Here is an 18,850-nt window from a genome sequence, read left to right on the forward strand (position 1 = left end):
TGCTTTTATTGATCTGTAAACTTACCAATATAATTTTCCACAGTTTTAACCTTTTTAAATATTTTACAGTGCTTTTATGCAACTATATTGCTTTTTGATCATTTTAAATTTTAAAACTTATTTTCAAAATATTGTTTCCTACTTCACTGTGCCCTAAGCAGGAAGTAAGACTGACATGACAGTGCTTTGGCCTCACTCCATTTTAGGTCACTGACCCCACCATACCCAACCTAACAGTAGTTAATTTAGTGTAATCTAGAACTAATACTGAAAACTATACGCATATCCCTGTCTACATTCAATCATTAAACTACAATAATGCTGGTAAAATGGCAGGCTTAAATCTTACACTAGAAACACCTCTGACAAATATACACAAGCAAAGAATAGAGAACAAAACAGATCAAGAAAAAATTCTTTCTATGAAACATCTGGTAAAACACATTATATTTACATATACACATTGTCAACATAGTCGCATTCATTTGCATAATTATATATTAATAACAGAAAAACTTCACTTCTGCAAAGTACAGTACATCCTTCTTGAAAATAGGGTAAGGAGGGGTTAAAACAATCTCATGTTTAACAAGGGCACTCAACCCACTTTTTGTGGATTGGCAGCCCGAACTCCTTGCTCATATGTGATCCGTTGTGTAATTAAATACTGTGCGGCCTGGGTTGCAGCTGGTGTTCCAGTAATGGTTACCTTGCGATTTCTTGTGCCAGGAACGAATTCTCCTTTTTTGGAGATCTGTATCCTTGCACCAGTCAACTCCTGGTATTCAACTAATGTTTTCCCTCCTTTTCCAAGAATTGCACCAACTAAGTTTTCTGGCACTGCTATTTCAACTACATCCTTTGATCCATCTGTGGATTTTTCTGTTCCTAGGATGGCACTGGCAGCTAGGGGAGAAGCAGCTCCAAAATATCCATTGGTTGCAGCAGTAGCAGCAGCCAGGCTACCTAATGCAAATGTCCCCGCCGTACCACCAGCTGTGCTGCCACTGGCTGAGGCTTCACTCGCATAGGTGGCCAATAAATTGGCTGCTGCTGCTGCTGGGTTGGCACTGGCAGCTGCTGCAGCCAAAGCCCCTGTAGCTGCTGCCTGACTTAGGCCTAAACCTAATGTATTGAGATTATATCCATAGCTGGCTAATGTATTAAGTGCAGAGGTGATGGCCACCAGGTCATTGCCTGTAAAGCCAGATAAAACTGCTGGAAAGGCTGCCACTCCAGCAAGGTTAGCATGTCCTAATAGCCCTGCAGCAGCTGCAGCTGTTGGTAACACTTCAGCAGTGTTTGCATAAGGAGATCCGGTTGGATTGGAATTGGCCACTGGACCTGTGACATTGGCATAACTGATATTGAGACAGCTGCCACTCTGTGGATCCTCTTGTATCTTCTGGATGATAAGTTCAACAGCTTTTCGGTTTTGTTCAGGTTCTCCACTCACAGTGACAACCCTCTCTTGCAAGTTGATCCCATCAGGTTTCTGAGAAAGCTGCACCCAAGCCCCTGACTGCTCCATTATAGCCTTCACTGTAGCACCTCCCTTCCCTATTATCAGACCTGCTGTGCTGTTGGGAACTATAATCTTTACCTGTAATTAAAAAAAAATATATAAATAATACTTCTGCTTTGTGCATAAATACGATCATAATTCGCTACCCTATAACAGGCAGGAAAAATGAAGCAAATTTGTTAACACTTTTTTTTTTTTTTTTTAAGAAAGATAAAAGTTCATGAGTACAAAAAAAAGTGTAGCTCACCACATTTTGTAATGCTTTATGTCAGTTACAAATGTACGACAGAAGGGATAGTGAGGGGAATAATAAAAAATCGTATTTATAATTCTTCCACAGAATGTTTTACCTTTAGCTTAGCACAGTTCAGGCCAAAAGATTTAAACAGATGCTATGCTAGTGGTGAAAGAATGTTTAATATTGTATCAAACTGAACATAATCATCCTGTATCTTTCCCTTCCAGATTAAAGTAGAAGATTAACTTCCTTCATACAACTGGTCTAAAATCACCTTTTGCCTTATAACTTATAAAATAATAATAAAAAAATAAAAGCACTTGGCAAAAGCAAATATAGCAAGGAATGGTTGGATGATGTGCTTAGCTCCAAATGTGACATGAAATTAATAGCTCAAACTTTCACTCTCGCCAGTATATAGAAATATATTATGATAAAGATAAAATGTTATTCATCTTATGCAAATGTAGCACCATCAGAGAAGGGAGCACTCTAAAGGTAAAATTTGTTTAATTAATAGGATGTGTCATTTTTACATGTTTTATTACCTCTGCTGAAATGTTTTCAGTGAGGAGCATTTCCCTAAAAGGACAGATTCTTCCTCTCATTTAAACAAGTTTTACACTGGTATAATGTTATTAACTGCAGTAGATTAACTTCCAATTCACATTTTGTGAGAAGAGAATCAGGCCCAAAGAATTAAAAATTCAACATAGCATACAGGTGATTTTTCTCACATTTGTTTGCAATATACATTTCTTTAAAAATATTTTTGATCTTTTAGTATACCATATGTCTTACAATACTCTGTTAACACAACAACTTCTCTGCACAAACTTCCATATACACTGGCATACTGATATCCACTCATTCATACATGAAAGTTATGTGTAGTAGAAAGTTGCGGATAATAGTTTTCAGTTTTGAAATTATTTTTACCAAAAACTGTCATTTCAATATCAGCAACAATAAAAACATGTAAATATTAAAAAAAATTAAAATGATTTTCATTGTTTTGACATTACCATCTTATTATTCTAATTTCAAGAGGTTAACTTTCAGATAAAATGTCTTCCCTAGAAAATAAGCTTGTTCTAGTTTACCCATCCATTTGTTTTAGGTTTTAATAAAATACCAGTCACCTCAGTTCTGTATGCTGAGCGTGTCAGCCAAATCTTTAAAAGTATGATACATTTAAAAAATGGAGAATGATTAATATTTTCCATTTAATAAAATATGCAAATTCAGTAAAACAGTAATCTAAAATAACAGATTTTAATGTTTGAATTGTTTTGCATCTAATTTGAAGTTTTTAATCTCTGACATTTCAGTTACATTTCATCATTACCAAAAGACGTTATGTAAAATTAAAGAAATAAAAGCATAAGGTTCTTATTTATTAATAATGAGCTAAGTGCAGTTCTGTGCTCCAAGACCTAAATATCAAGGAGTCCGTAGGCACACAATCAGGAGACATTGGTTATATTCAAAATTGTCACTGACATACAGTGTGAACTTGGTCAAACCACTTAACATCTCTATTGATCAGTTTCTCCATCTATAAAATGTGGATAAAAATACTCACATACAAATTATGTGAGATCTAGAGATAAAAATACTAAATAATTGCTAAGTATTTTACCTGAAACCTTCCTATCTGTTTTTGTTTACATCTTCGGAAATGCAAAGTTATCAGCTCCTCAGGGAACATGGAATCAGCCAAGACAACTCAATAATGTGGCATTTATTTTAGTATATATTTTGAAGGTCTATGGTTTTGTGCCACATACTGAAAAAAACCTTACCTGACCCCAATGGTATATGCAATGCTAAGCTCCTTTGGGGGTTTGTGGTACCTGTGACTTGTCAGCTTTAGGCACATTGTGCCATTATAGCCAAGCAGGCAAGTCAGTGAGATACCATGGTGATGGGTGCAGTATAAAAGCCTAGTTGGAAGACCGAAAAACATACTGATTTAGCTGATTTTAAAAAAAAGAACAAACCTCATCATACTAAAGCTCATTTTGAACCTTTTTGGGCTGGTACTTATCAGAAATTCCACTGGAATCAGTGGGTGTCTCACTTAAATACAGAAGTCAGACTCAGATCCTACCTATGCACTTTTGAAGGTTAGATTCTTACGGTCAATTCTAATCAGTTAATTTTGACTGGGTACATTTTATTATCATGATTCAATTGTGAGTGTTTTACCATTTGCACACACAATATCTAAGTAAAGTCACATGGTTTAGTAAAGTCTCTTTTTTACATTTTTCATAAGCAAGGCACATGAACTCTCACAAGATAACTTTTCCCCCCCATATATGTCTATTTAATCCAATGACATTTTTAGTTAATTAAAAATCATTCAATATGAGTTTAATTTAAAAAAAAATGAGTTTCAGTCCATCTACAGGCATCCTCCGAAGTACTTTTTTCACTGCTACTCTAAAAGATGACTTGGCAGGTAGGATCTACCTTAAAACTGCATTGTGGGGCTTCATATCTATTGTGTCTCACTGATTTCATATAAAAATTTCAGTTTACACATTTTTTTAAATACATGCCAGCCCTGCAAACTCAGCATGGAATCTGAAAGCCAAAATGAGTTCATTTTGGAGAGTGCCTCATCACCAACATTAAAGGCTCTGGAGGCAGAATTTTGCCCCCGATTACAAATGTGCAACCTATTGGCCTTAAGTGGAGTTGCACAGATGAAACACAGCACATAATTTGAAGTCAGTGGGGTTGCAAAAGTATTCTGTATTAGGTATTTAATTGAACTATTCTTGTCACATGCAAAATCCAGTTCACTCTCCCATTGTTATGTTTGATCTGCAGGACTGTCAGTAGTAAAAAAACAATAATAATGTAATCATGTAAGTAACTAGATATGACTCTAAATACACAAAGAGAGCAGATCTGCTGAGTAAAAAGGTGTCAACTTTATAGTCACTTTTTAGTGTAAAACCACAACTTCAGTTCTCCAATAAAAGCACCATAGTCATTGACAATAAGAAACATCACCATAAGTATTTTTAAATGTTGAAGATAAATAGTCAACAATTCTTAAAAATACAAACTTAATACACAAATTATTACCATTTATTTTTGGAGAAGAAATGTGATCATTATTGGATTCTATACATTATTATACATTTTCTACCTACTGAAATAGAAAACACGTTCTATTAAGTATCACATTCTTTTAGAAATAGTGAATTACATGTTCTCATTATTAACTCTTCTTTAAATGATGATCCCTTCAAAAATTGGATTTACTATTATAATCCCAGTGAGGAATAAATTTTGTTTGGATGTATGAACACATTTAAAAAGAAAAGGAGTACTTGTGGCACCTTAGAGACTAACCAATTTATTTGAGCATGAGCTTTCGTGAGCTACAGCTCACTTCATCGGAAGTAGCTCACGAAAGCTCATGCTCAAATAAATTGGTTAGTCTCTAAGGTGCCACAAGTACTCCTTTTCTTTTTGCGAATACAGACTAACACGGCTGTTACTCTGAAACCCACATTTAAAAACACATCTAATATTGTCTAAAGCTATTCTAAATGAAAGTTTTAAAGAAAACTCCAAATTATACCAAAATTCAGTTTTAATATAACAAAATAACTTTTCATCTCCCTGCTGACATGGGATTCTTTTCTTCAGTTTTGTCCTCTCAAGTTATAGAAGTCCCAAGTGATGGGACTTCTTTATGGAGATTATTTAATAACCTAATACATCTAATTGTCAAGATGTTTTTTCCGGCTATTCAATATAGTTTTTTGTCTTAGTTTCATCCCATTACTTTTAGTTATAACCCAGACCCTGAATCTCTCCTAATAATTCCTCTCCTTCTTTCAGAGTAGCAGCCGTGTTAGTCTATATCCGCAAAAAGAAAAGAAGGACTTGTGGCACCTTAGAAACTAACCAATTTATTTGAGCATAAGCTTTTGTGAGCTACAGCTCACTTCATCGGATGCTCACGAAAGCTTATGCTCAAATAAATTTGTTAGTCTCTAAGGTGCCACAAGTACTCCTTTTCTCCTTCTTTGACATTTATACACTTCAGCTAATTGTAATCTGTTATTCTCTCATTTTACCTCTCTCCTCCCACCCTGAAACAATTCCACCTCTTTCCTCCCCAAAATAAATGCATATTTCTTCCCTTAAAAAAAAAAAAAAAAACTATTTCACACTGATCTATTTGCATTTTGATCTCCAAATTCCACCTCTATCTAATTTCTCTGTCTGCCACGCTCACCAATTCTATTTTAACCACTCAGAACTCCATCTTGACTCTGCCTCACTTACCCCATCACAATTCCACATTGTCTTCATTTTAACTAACTTACTTTACCTGGGACCACTAGACAGCCTGGCAGAGAGAGATAGGGCTCACTCACTCTAGCTACTCTGATTGCACGTTGAATGCACTGCTACTCTACGAGATCTACGTAGATTTCTCCCAGGGTGGAAAGGGGCTGCATGCTACCTACTCTGGGATGCCATAACTACATCAATCAGGGGTTTGGATTTTTCACACCCCTGACTGATGAAGGACACCAATACAGTAAAAATGATACACAGCATATAAAAATGTCTTTCCTGTGTTACAATCATCTTAGATTACTATAACATAAAGGAATTTTATAGATCTATTTCACTTTTTCTCATTATGCTCCATATTTACTATTAGTACTTAAGTCAGCTTGACAATGAAACTAGACTGGTCTTTTTGTACTAATTATAACTTTGTTCCCATACACCGTACAGTGTTGCAGATACAGCAGGGCAATATTTACATCTACAAATGTCACAAGCTGTTCCAACCAGCCTAAGCTGGCTCCTCTCCCACCCATGATCTTCAGGGCCCAGTCAGTCCCAGTTGCTAATCCTCCATTCAGCTGAACCTATACTTCTCAACCTATACTTTCATTTTAGCACCGAAGTTACCAATTTTCCACAAAAGTTGGTGTCTACTTTTATTCTTGAAAATTTATTTGCATCAGAAATGAAGACTCAGAACTGAGGTTAGGGGAAGAGTTATTTATACTAAAGGAAAGAATCCTTAGTGTTTTAAGTTTCCTGCATGAATAATTATTTTGTTGTCCCTCATTTTGGGTCTTTGTCACCAACTGTGTCCCACATTTGGGCCTTGACTATTTGAGAGGTCTGGCTCATCGCACTTCTGACACTTCTCCCCATTTTCAGCACCTGAACACTGACTTTTCTTTCACAGGAGAATAATAGGAATTCTGTCTCTGCTCAATTATACATATGGTCACACTCTTCTCGGAAGTATTTAGCCATTGACAAATCTATCTTTCCAAGGTAAAATGAAAAATAGCACAAAAATTCTATGTACAGGAACTCCTTATTTAACGTTGTAATTATGTTCCTGAAAAATGCGACTTTAAGTGAAACTACGTTAAGTGAATCCGATTTCCCCATAAGACTTAATGTAAATGAGAGGGTTAGGTTCTAGGGAAATTTTTTTCACCAGACAAAATATATCCACACACACACAGTATAAGTTTTAAACGAACAATTTAATACTGGTACACAGCAATGATGATTGTGAAGCTTGGTTGAGGTGGAGGAGTCAGAGGGTCAGATATTTCCCAGGGAATGCCTTACTGCTAAATGATGAACTCAAGGGTTAACTCTCACACTCTACAAGGCAACAGGAAAGGAGGGAGGACAGACAGAGACAGAGACACACACCCTGTGTGTGTCTGAGAGATAGAGATGTGCACTTCCCCTTTAAGTATGCAGAGTGGGGTCAGAAGTACTCTGCCTTCTTAATTAGATCAGCAAGCTGAGACCAGATTGCAGCTGCAGCCTAAGGCAGCAGCTCCCTCTGTCCATGTGTCCCCCCTGCTCTATGGAAGATGGGGTAAGCGGGGTGCAGGAGCATGGGGGAGGAGGACACCCTGACATTAGCCTCCCTCTTCTTCGCCCCCCTCCACGCACAGCAAGCAGGAGTCTCAGCGAGCAGCTCCAAGGCAGAGGGCAGGAACAGCACATGGCAGTGGGGGAAGAGATAGCTAAACTGCCGGCAAGTGATAGCCCGCTGAGCAGCTGCTGCGCAGGGAACTTAGGGGAGCGGGGAGCTGATAGGGGGGCTGCCGGTCCACCCTGGTTCCAAGCCCCCACCAGCTAGCTGCAACAGGCTGCTCTTCCTGCAAGCAGTGGACAAAGCAGGCGGCTTCCATACGACATCAGAAGGAAGCATTGCACAACTTTAAACTAGCATGTTCCCTAGTTGATCAGCAACGAAACAATGTTAACCAGGATGACTTTAAGTGAGGAGTTCCTGTTTAGATCCTTCTTCCTTGTATTAACATAAATCAAAAGTTTCTGAGTGGAAGAGAGGAAGAAACTGAATTCTCCACGATACATCGTTTTAATAACATACAAGGAAATGTCACATCTCTTCCTTTTTCTTTTTTCTGTGAAACATAAAAACAACGTTACCTACTTCATGTATTAATGTTTCATGAGTTTCAAATTACACTTGTAGAGGACTGTTAATGTACTTTGAGTAGCTTCCTTTACACGTCTCACTTTTTTATAATTAAAAAAGAAAAAATGTGCTGGTTACTTACTGAATTATACAAGAGCACATAAACCTGGATTTTCACATTGTTTCAGAACCTATAGTGTGTGTAGTGAATTAATCATTCACACATACTAAGCTGTCATTCAGATGAAACATCTTTCAGAAGAGATGTAAAACTGAAGTCCTAACTGCTGTGGTCAGTAAAGATCTTATGGCACTTTTAGTAAGAGCTGTGGTGTTAGTCTCAGTCACCTGGCTGAATTCAAAATAATTTCATGCTGCCTTTCTAAAATCACCATACAGTTTCAGTTCTTTATTTCTTGCTCTATTTTGTTGTATAGTGGTGCACAAACTGTTGCCACCAATGCGCTCAGATATGGCTGTATTTCACAAATGACTGAATGTTTACTGTTTATAAAGTCCAGTAATTTGAGATGCTTTGGTTGAAGGACTTGATATAAATATAAGATATTATTATTACCGGAATTGCTTAAAAAAAAAGAAACTGTGCAATAATCTGGCAATGAAATAAAATAAAATAAAATCTTTAAAGGCCAAATCCAAGTCCTATCTAATTCATTAGCAAAACTCCTACTGACTTTGATGGGATCCGTATTTGACCTTAACTCTGAGCCCCAATTTCTAGCACCAGGTCTAATTAGATATCTTAGTAATTGAATGATACTCAGAGGAGTGGGGAAGAAATCATCATCCCCAAGCGCAGCAGACCTATTCCATGGAAGCTACTATTGCCTACATCAGGTAATTAAATTTGTCCCCCACACAGGAGATGGAAAGGAAGATCTGTGCAGTAGCAGATCCTTTGTACTGCCACCTGTTGCCCTCCTTTTACTGTTTGCGGCTCGCTGCCAATCATAGAATGCACACCTACTGTGTGTCTCCCCATGTCCTATTCAAATCCCTTGTGCTGTGGAACCTCAGTGAGCATGCAAGAGGGAGACTGGGTATGTCACTGAATAGATAAACTATTTTAGCAGCTCTCCTACATATGAACAAAATATGTTACCCTGTTTGTACTTTATATTTACCTATAAAAATTAATTTAAAGTGTAATTCATTAAATTCAGTATTACAAAACACAAATATTGTTAGCAAACTTTGGGAACTGTTTTACATTTGTAGTAGCAAAATAAATGTGAGATTTCATTTTCAAAAAGGTTATTTACACTTTTTAAAGAAATACTGTGATTCAGATTCTTTGGTCTGGCTGAGCTGTACTGGGAGCTAATGGAAGGTAGGACAAAGATGGATTTCAAACAGCTTGATGATTTCCCAGCATTTTCAAGGCCTTTGGGTGCTGGTTTGGTCCCGGAATTATGCCCAGCTACCCCTGGTTCAAAGCAATGCCACAGCCTTGCTCCCTTTTCCTGAAACAAGTTCAGTTGCAAAGAATTTGGTTTAGAGCTATTGCGCTAATTCTGCACTGCCCAAAAGAATCCTTAAAGAGCTGGATCCATTAGCTTTATGGCTGCTTTGTGGCACCAGAGCGACACAAAGTCTTTCTAAATGATATGCTCTAGTTCAACCAGAAGTTATTGGGCTTGATGCAGGCATCACTGGGTGAAATTCTATGGCCTATATTATGCAGGATATCAGACTAGATGATCTTAATGGTCCCTGCCTACCTTAAAGTCTATGAGCAAGAATTAAAGCAGTCATAGCAGTGCTGAAAATGTAGGCCTTCAAGTACAATAGGAATTTTCAAGTTAAGTACAAAATGCATATTAAAAAACGGCATGTTAAAAAACAGAACAAAACATAAAAGATGGTCTATTTATCACCATTAAGTCTAGTAAACAGAGTTAATAGATAAACAGGCTAAATATATGTTTATATGCTTTTAAAACACCTGAATGTTTAAAATTATAAGAAGAAATTATTACATTTAAATTTCATTGAGATGAAAAACCTGCAGTTGGTTAAAAAGCACGTGACTCTCACTGAAGCTGACTAGAAATTGGGTGTATAGAAGACCTGCAAGTAGGGTGACTAGATCACAAGAATAAAATATTGGGACACATGCTGGGGGAGGGGTAGCCACAGGGTCACATCCCCCACTGGAACTATAGAGGAGGGGGGTGCACAGCCCTAGGAAGCTGCAAGGGGGTGCACACAGCCCGGCTCCAGTCTCTGGGTCCAGCTCCCCCTGCAAGCCGCGAGGCCTGACTCCTGCCACGAGTTGAGGGCACACGGCCCGGCTCCAGCCTCAGACCCATGCCATGGGTCAGGGGGCCGCAGGTTCCCAGCTTACTGCCAGCTGCATGCTGTGGGTCGGAGGGCGCAGGGTCCCAGCTCCAGCCCCCGCCACATGCTGCAGGGCTCTGGCTCCAGCTTCCATTGCATGCTGCGGGTCGGGGTCGCACAACCCTGGCTCCAGCCCCAGCTGCAACTCAGGGGCGCACGGCCCTGACTCTCAGTGCATGCTGTGGGGTCACACAGCCCCGGCTGTGGCCCCCACCGCAAGCTGCGTGTGGGGTCACACGGACCCGGCTCCAGCCCCGGCTGCAAGGGAAGGTCTCGTGGCTGGGGCAGTAAGTTGGGGCATGGGAGGAGGGGTTCAGGGTGCTGACTCCGGGAGGGAGTTTGGGTGCAGGAGGGGGCTCAGGGCTGGGGTTTGGGGTGTGCTTACGTCAGGCAGTTCCCCAGAAGTGGCAACATTTCCCTCTGGGTCCTAGGCGGAGGTGTGGCTAGGTGGGTCTGTGTGCTGCCTTGCCGGCAGGCGCCACCACCACAGCTCCCATTGGTCGCAGTTCCTGGCCAATGGGAGCTGCGGAGCCAACGCTCATGGAGGGGGCAGCACACAGAGTCCCCCTCGCTGTCCCTGCGCCTAGGACCTAGAGGGTGATGTGCACTTCTGGGGAGCTGTGCGGAGCCAGGTAGGTAGGGAGCTTGCCAGCCCCACACCAACCAGAGGCCTGGCAACCCTACAATACTGGGACAAATGGCATCCCGATCGTACATAGTTCGGGACGTGGGACAGAGTTCAATATCTGGACAGTCCCGATTTTATTGGGATGTCTGGTCACCCCACCTGCAAGACATCCTAAAAACACATTACAAATTTCCTCCTTCAGGAAACAGGAAAATTGTTGGCTAAACAATAGCATTTTTGAATGACACTCCAAACTACATCTTATTTTTATTGTCAAAATATTTTTAAAATTATCCTATTAAATCCTACTAAAATGAACATTGCTTTCAGCGAGAGCTTTTTGTTAGCTTCCATAGAGTAAAAGCTGTCAGTATTGAAAGCTAACTTTTAAAAAGGATTTAAACATATTTTTCTTTACAAACACCAGGATATTACTCATGGTGACATAAGCATTCTGTTAAAATATTATATAAAAAATCTTATTAAAACAGCACTAAGAATTCATTTATTGCTCTTTATCAGTCAGTAATGAAAGCTTGTGTTGTTAAACCTGTAATAATAAATTCTCCTGGGTTAATGTGTTTCTCATGACAAATCATTTATTAACATCATCATTAGGGACAGGAAAAAATGAACAAGCGATTTGTTTTTAATATTTAAAAATGACCCATAGAAGATAAAGAAATACCTTTAGGAAATATGATATGAAGTTAATACATAAAATGAAGACACAAAAATAAGGCTTAAGTTCGTATTCAATAGCTCCACCCTGCTCTGTGGACACTGATCAATATCTCAAGTACAAACAGCTCTAGTACAGTGCGTAGAGGTCTACCTGCTACAGCTAATCTTACAAGATATTTTTCATCATATCCATAATGTACAGTACATAGCAGAATCAAAACATACAATTCATATAATAAAGCCTACACAACCTGGGGCAAATCCGGTGCTATGTCTCCCCAAGGCTGTGAAGGTCCCCAGATGGAACAGAATCATTTAAATTCACTCTAAAGTGTGGAGGAGGAGGAGGAGTTGGGGAGAACATGGAGGGGGTTGGCTTCATTGTGCTGTGGAGCACAGCTCACTGAGAGCTTCTTGTGGCTAGGCAGATTGTAGAAAGAAGTGGCTCTTTCCCATACACAGACTAACCAGCGTATAGTTCCCTAAAACTACACAGGAAATGTAAGAGCGATTACAACCAAAATATTCTTATGGAATTCCATAGGACACAGCCCAGCTGATCAGGTTGCTTATTGATTTCCATCTCCTGAAAAATAGTAACACTAATAGTTACCTGCAAATTTCCATGGGTTTTCACTGGCATTGCTATCTATATTTTTTATAATGTTTCTTATCATGCCTGAGGTTTATATTAGAAAACTATGGCAACCAATTGAAAAAGCATCATGGGATAACAAACTTGAATAGACCATAAGAAAATGTAGTTAATGTGAAGTTATAAATAGCTCATACATTTTCTCAGATAACCTGAACTCAGGAGCAATATCGACTTCAGGAATGGAGAAGACTGCATTGATTCTTCAAGATCAAGTCCAGTGACTTTCATAAAACTAGCAGAATAAAATGTCATTCCCATCTTGAGAAAATTTCAGTGTTTGCCATTTAAAAGTCAACATTTACTAACAGTTATACAGAAGTATTTGCGTTTTTTAGTTATTTTCTATGCTAATTATTTTGGAATGCACTCTTTCATCAACTGTCTCTCTAGTAACAATCAAGGGAGAATTCCTATACTCTCATTATTTATTTTCCTAGCAGAGAAGACAATTTTTTCTGCCAAGTGTTGCCACACAGATTATCTAATACTACCTCAGTTGAAATACTTGACCTCAGGAGCAGAAGAGCTTCTGTAGAGAGCTACATTGAGTTAAAGCTTCCTTGGACTCCTTGAAGTGTTTGATCAATTCATCATTCAACTGTTCTTCCCAGTTATTTCTTTGAGGCAGAGGACATTGGTGAGAGTCTCCTAGTGAGCCCAACCTGAAACTAACATTTTCAAAGCAGTGAAATTTCAACCCTGAAATGCTAGGAAGACAATCTCTTTGTCTTTTTGATGTACATTTAGGTTTTGCTATGGTCTCCCCTTGGGACATGGTAATCTGAGGGACATATTTTTCTCTAAGAAGGGCAAGATTAAAAAAAGAAAAAGGCAACACTATGCTGATGGAGAAAAGAAAAAGATTCTGAAAACAAAAATATTATTTTAGTATTCATTCACACGGATCCACTATTTCTCTAGACTGATTTTATCTGAGTATATACAAATCTTTAATATATGCAATACAGCCTCAATGTAATTTAAATATTTAACTATACTGGGCATATCTGTTATCTACTATACACTTTCTTTTACTGTAGTGTAGTTGCTAGGCTAGTTTTTCTTTCCCATAATAAGATTGCAACTTTGGGGCCATTACTATAAAATGGGGGGTTAGAACAGTCTCCCTGGAGTGACAAAAGTAGTATGGAGCTAGTGCAACTTCTCAGCTCCGCTGTGGTTTGGATGAAAGAGAATCAGCCTTTTCATCTGGTGCTGATGTGGTTCATGTAAGGACTCAGTCTCTCTCTGTACAAGATTTAATTACATCCCTGGGATAGTGATCAGCATCTGGGTGTTAGGTCATGGTAGGATCTGACGTTTACAGTTGAATTCTCAATTAGGAAGGTAGATGATGATCTCATTGAAACTGGGCTCTTTTTTTCCAGGATTCCCTACCATCTTTAGCCAGTATCCTTGTCTATTTTTAAAAAGTCATGAGCTGTGATTTTCAAAAATGGGGCCTAAAGTTAGACTTCTAGGTACATATTTAGAACTCTAAATACAAGTAGCCTGCTGAATGTTCAGCACTTTTGAAAACCAGACCATGTACTCAGTCCATTAAAAATGCACTCACCAGTCTAACTTTTGGCACCTTTTTTTGAAACTCCTGGCCATGACCTTTTCTGCCAGTTTAGAACTGAAGCCGTGTTCCCTTGTTCTCAACAAACGTGTAACATCAACAGTTAACCTGTGAACCATTGACCAGAGAAGCGACTCGTCTGTGCATGGGCAGAAGCTTATTTCCTCCTCATATAAGTACACTGAAACCAACACAGTTCATGTGAGAATGAAGGATACTGTCACAGGTAGGCACCACATTCTGAAAAAGGGTTTACAAAGAGTAAAATGAATAGAAACACTTTCATGAATTCTTAATTTCTTTAAGTAAGAAAGATGGCTGCCTCTGCCATCTTTCTTCAGAAGTAACACTAATATGATTGTAGTTGAACAATTTAAAAGAGGCACTAAGATCTAACTCTCTCAGAAGAGATACTAACTCCCTCCCAATGAGAGAAAAATGACAGAAAAATAAAACTCCTAATTACTGCTCTCTCACAGAAGATAGCTCTAATAATCTCTAAGCTTGGAGGAAAGGGAAGAACTACCACCATAACACAACACATGACTATCACTTGCTTATTTGTGTGGGAAAATAGGCATATTCACATCCAAGGAACAACTCAAGAACAAAATAATAAAAGGACATCATCATCCCACAACTTATATGATTCTAAAAGGTGCATGAAAAAAATAAAGTAAACAAAACAAAACAGCAAAAATGTTTCCCTACACAGGACAAGTATATTGTCCTACTCTATTTGCACTAAACTAAAGCCAAGTATTAGAAAGTCACAGCCAAAACAACCTAATGGATAAGTATGTTCATGAAATAAAACAAATGAAAAGGTTCCGAAGAAGAGTTCTATGGAACAAGAGTGTCTCTCTGTTATAGAGTTACGTTGATTCAGTGTTAGAGTTACTCCATCTCTGCCTCTGAAAATTACTCTTGCAGCACATATGTAGTAAACAGAACAGTCCCCCCCTCACTTTAAGTGATACTCGTAATGAAGGGAAGGAATATTGTTAAATATGACTTATTTGACAGAGTGCTTGTATACACACACACACACACACACACACACACACACACACACAGAGTAAATGATGGTGAAAGACAAATTCATTATTGCATTATATTCATATGAGCATTGTGAAAAATATGACAAGTCTGGAGGGTAGGAAGTTAAATTGCTGTATCTAGATGAACAATTATGGTTTTGTATTAGGTCGATAAGGTTGTCTAATAATATAAACAATACTCAACATACAGAATTTCTGATTGTATTCTCTGTTCTGCCAAGCTCCGCTAAGTATAAGAATGACGAAGTGACGGGATGCGAATCTGACTGTAAGCTACTTTTGTGCATAAGTTAGAGCAGCCTGATTTCTATTCTGAACTACATCTGGCTCTCCCCATCTCCCTAGGGTTATTCACACAGCTCAGAATAGCTGCAGTGCAGCGGAAATTTGGCCACAGTCCCCATGCACCTATGTTACTGGCTGTGACGAAGGCTGTGTAGAGCAACTCTGTTGGTTCTACAGCATGTGAGGACTCCCCCTATCTTGAGGATCTCTTCCAATGGCTGCCTCTGCTAGCTTTAAGATCCCTTACATCATTCTGGCAGTGCAAAGGGGCAGTAACAGAACAGACAATTGTCTTACTGTCTGCTTAACTGTTAGAATGGGAAGTTTATCTAGTAGGAACTACACAATATGTTAACAAAGACCTATCTCAAAGATGTCATTAATGAAAGAGGAATGGGACAGTTAAAGAAACAATAGCTCAATATCCATAACTCTTAAGGTTAAAAAAAGGTTAACTGGCAGAATCTATATTAGAAAAGGAATGTAGTTTCACTAATGAATGCACGTCTCCCAAGTATAATAACCACCTTTGATTGGACTAGGGGACTACATAAACCCATAATGGTAACAGAGACTTTTGACATGTTGATGTGATGAGGGTCTCCTCTCAGAGACACTCTGTGAATATTTTCTCTCAGAGGCTGTCATGGTGCTCTCTGACAAGGGTCAGAGAACAAAACAAGCTAATAATACAGAACGTTGGTCTAGGAAAATATTTCAGTATTTTGTAACTAAGTTACAGGACAACCTAGTACTTACCATTGTATTTGTTTAAGCGCGATTGTATTTGCAGTCACCTTTAATTTTATTACTTTTGTTCATTTATTCTTGTAAACTGGCAATGAAATGTTCATTGAATCAACACAACCTGAACTGGGTTATGGAACTGTGGTGATAACTGAAAGGCTTCTAAGAGAGAAAAACAGAACTCCTGACATTGGCGGAGGTAGTGCCAGAAATTAGTAACTATTTGGTTATAAGATCAAAGGCATGGAAGAGATTGTGATATCCCTTCCCCAAAAATGCAACAGAAGAGTTGGTGAGTGTTAGGTGGGCCAGTGGTAAAAGCCAACCTCCCTGATAGGTAAAAAGTCCAGATACAAGTAGGCTGGAATGAGAGTAGATGACTGCATTCTCCTCAGGAGCCTCACGAAACGGAAATGTGTATCCCATTAAAGCTAGCCCAGTGAGGAAAATTACAAATACATACCACTGAACAAAAATTCTCCAAATATATTGTCTCCACAGATCCACACTTTTGGGGATATGTTCCTCCAAAAATGGGGATCTATGTAGCCATATTTCAGGAAAGGGAAACTGAGTAAAAATAAAACATAAAAACAAAGAAATGGTGAGAATTTTTGAATTGTGGGCAGGAACGATGAAAGCCAGGTGTGCACAGCTATTGAAGTGTTGCTACTGTATGCATGTAAATACCTGTGGTTAGCTGCTCAGCTAGTGTAAATGGGCACATGGTAAAACGGCGATTTGCACCAACTGTTCATATACACATACATTTGCACACATGCAACAGGCATTTATACACCTAAGACAGATGTGTAATTATTTATGTACATCTAACTTTAAAAATATAACTCCAAAAGAGTAAAGGCAGAGTCATCAGATTCATTTTCGGAATTCACGGCTTCTATAGGTTTCCTTTCCTTTTTCCTTTTAAAGACATGTATTTACCTTCATCTGTTGTCTTGACCTCTATTCCTACTACCCCACCACTATTTTTTCTGCTGTAATGGATTTCAATTTTCTTGTATTCTGATGCAGATGTTCTTGTTAGCGCTTAGTCCTTTAGGAACCATAGCTCTGATAACGTCATTTTGAAAACAATCATTTTAAAACACAAAATGAAAAACATCTGTCTCCAAGCACTGATAAAAAGTGAGGAAACCGGCAGCTCTAAATTATGCTTTTAAAATATTTTTCTCTTTACAAATGCTTGTTGACTGCAGATTTCAATACTGTTCATAATATTTTTTCTTTTTAATTGAAAAAAAATAATTAGAAGTAATAAAGACTAATTGTATCTAAGAGCAGGTGGCGGTTTCATTTTAAAGAAGGGCTTAATTTCGCCAATTAAAGACTAATTTATGAGTATGATGTCACATCCATGAAGCATCAGGTTCACAGGGTGGAGGTTAACTCTGAATTGTAAATTTTTATAGTAAAACACTGCCTGTTTGCAAGACAGACCTCAATCTGTGTATTATAAATTATTTATAGTTTATGAAAATTCTCAAACTTGTACACAATATAAAGTCATTAGTATTGGTGCCACTTCATTCAGCCATATTAACATTGGCATTCGATATTGGCAACAATGGGTATTTTTTTCACGGCTTACACGGCAAACCAGATCATATTTTAAATAAAAGTAATCTAATATTATAAAAATGACAAAACATTCCAGAAGAAAATTACATATTCAGAAACTGGTAGTGAACTAGTCATACTTTATTGATATGGTTTATCACCACCAAGGACTCATAGACACATTTATTTCTTATATTTCATTACTACTCCTTTACTTTTCTTACTTCTAAAAAGTCAGAGTGGCCAAAAGGAAAGACTGTGTGAATGTTTTGGAACAATCAATAGTAGAGCAAGAATATTTTATTTAATAATTGACACATTTTAACTGACCTATGATACACATTGTACTATACTTACACTACTACATTGGCATTTGAAAGACAAGTGTTGAATGGTATAAACCATGGATTATAGATATATCTACAGTACTAACAACATTTGTAATTCGAGACTAAAACATATCTAATATAGAGAACGTATTAAACGAATGCATCAAGGCATCACATATGTATGCATTATACAGTAGAACCTCTGATTTACGAACACCTTGGGAATGGAGGTTGTTCATAACGCTGAACAAACTATTATGGTTGTTCTTTCAAAAGTTTACAACTGAACACTGACTTAATACACCTTTAAAACTTTACGGTGCAGAAAAAAAATGCTGCTTTCCTTTTATTTGTTTAGTAGTTTATGTTTAACACAGTACGGTACTGTATTTGCTTCCGCCTCCCCCTCTTTTTTTGGTCTCTGCTGCTACCTGATTGTGTACTTCCGGTTCCAAATAAGGTGTGTGGTAGATTAGTCAGTTCATGACGCTGGTGTTCATAACTCTGAGGTTCTACTGTATACTGAATTATCTTCAAATCGTTCATGATTTCTTACAAATTTAAATTCAGAATTCTAAATCTTACACAGATTTGCCATCTGAGTTGTAATTTGTATGTCACTGTCTTGCACTCATACTTTCCCATATCAGTGTTAGAAAAATAGGAATAGGTTATTTTATCACCAAAAACTAAAACAAA

The 18,850-nt window shown here is 38.1% G+C and overlaps 1 protein-coding gene across 2 annotated transcripts in view; it reads right to left on the reverse strand.

Moving 5' to 3' along the window:
- Positions 1 to 598: 598 nt before the first annotated feature.
- Positions 599 to 18,850, reverse strand: part of NOVA1 (NOVA alternative splicing regulator 1) — a 225,443-nt gene continuing 207,191 nt past the window's right edge. For both annotated transcript variants that reach the window (XM_077820320.1, XM_077820319.1), the window contains one exon: positions 599 to 1,603. In XM_077820320.1, coding sequence (XP_077676446.1) covers positions 599 to 1,603 — 1,005 coding nt within the window. The remainder of the gene's footprint in view (positions 1,604 to 18,850) is intronic.

This window comes from Eretmochelys imbricata, chromosome 6, assembly GCF_965152235.1.
Source record: "Eretmochelys imbricata isolate rEreImb1 chromosome 6, rEreImb1.hap1, whole genome shotgun sequence".
Taxonomy (NCBI): Eukaryota; Metazoa; Chordata; order Testudines; family Cheloniidae; genus Eretmochelys; species Eretmochelys imbricata.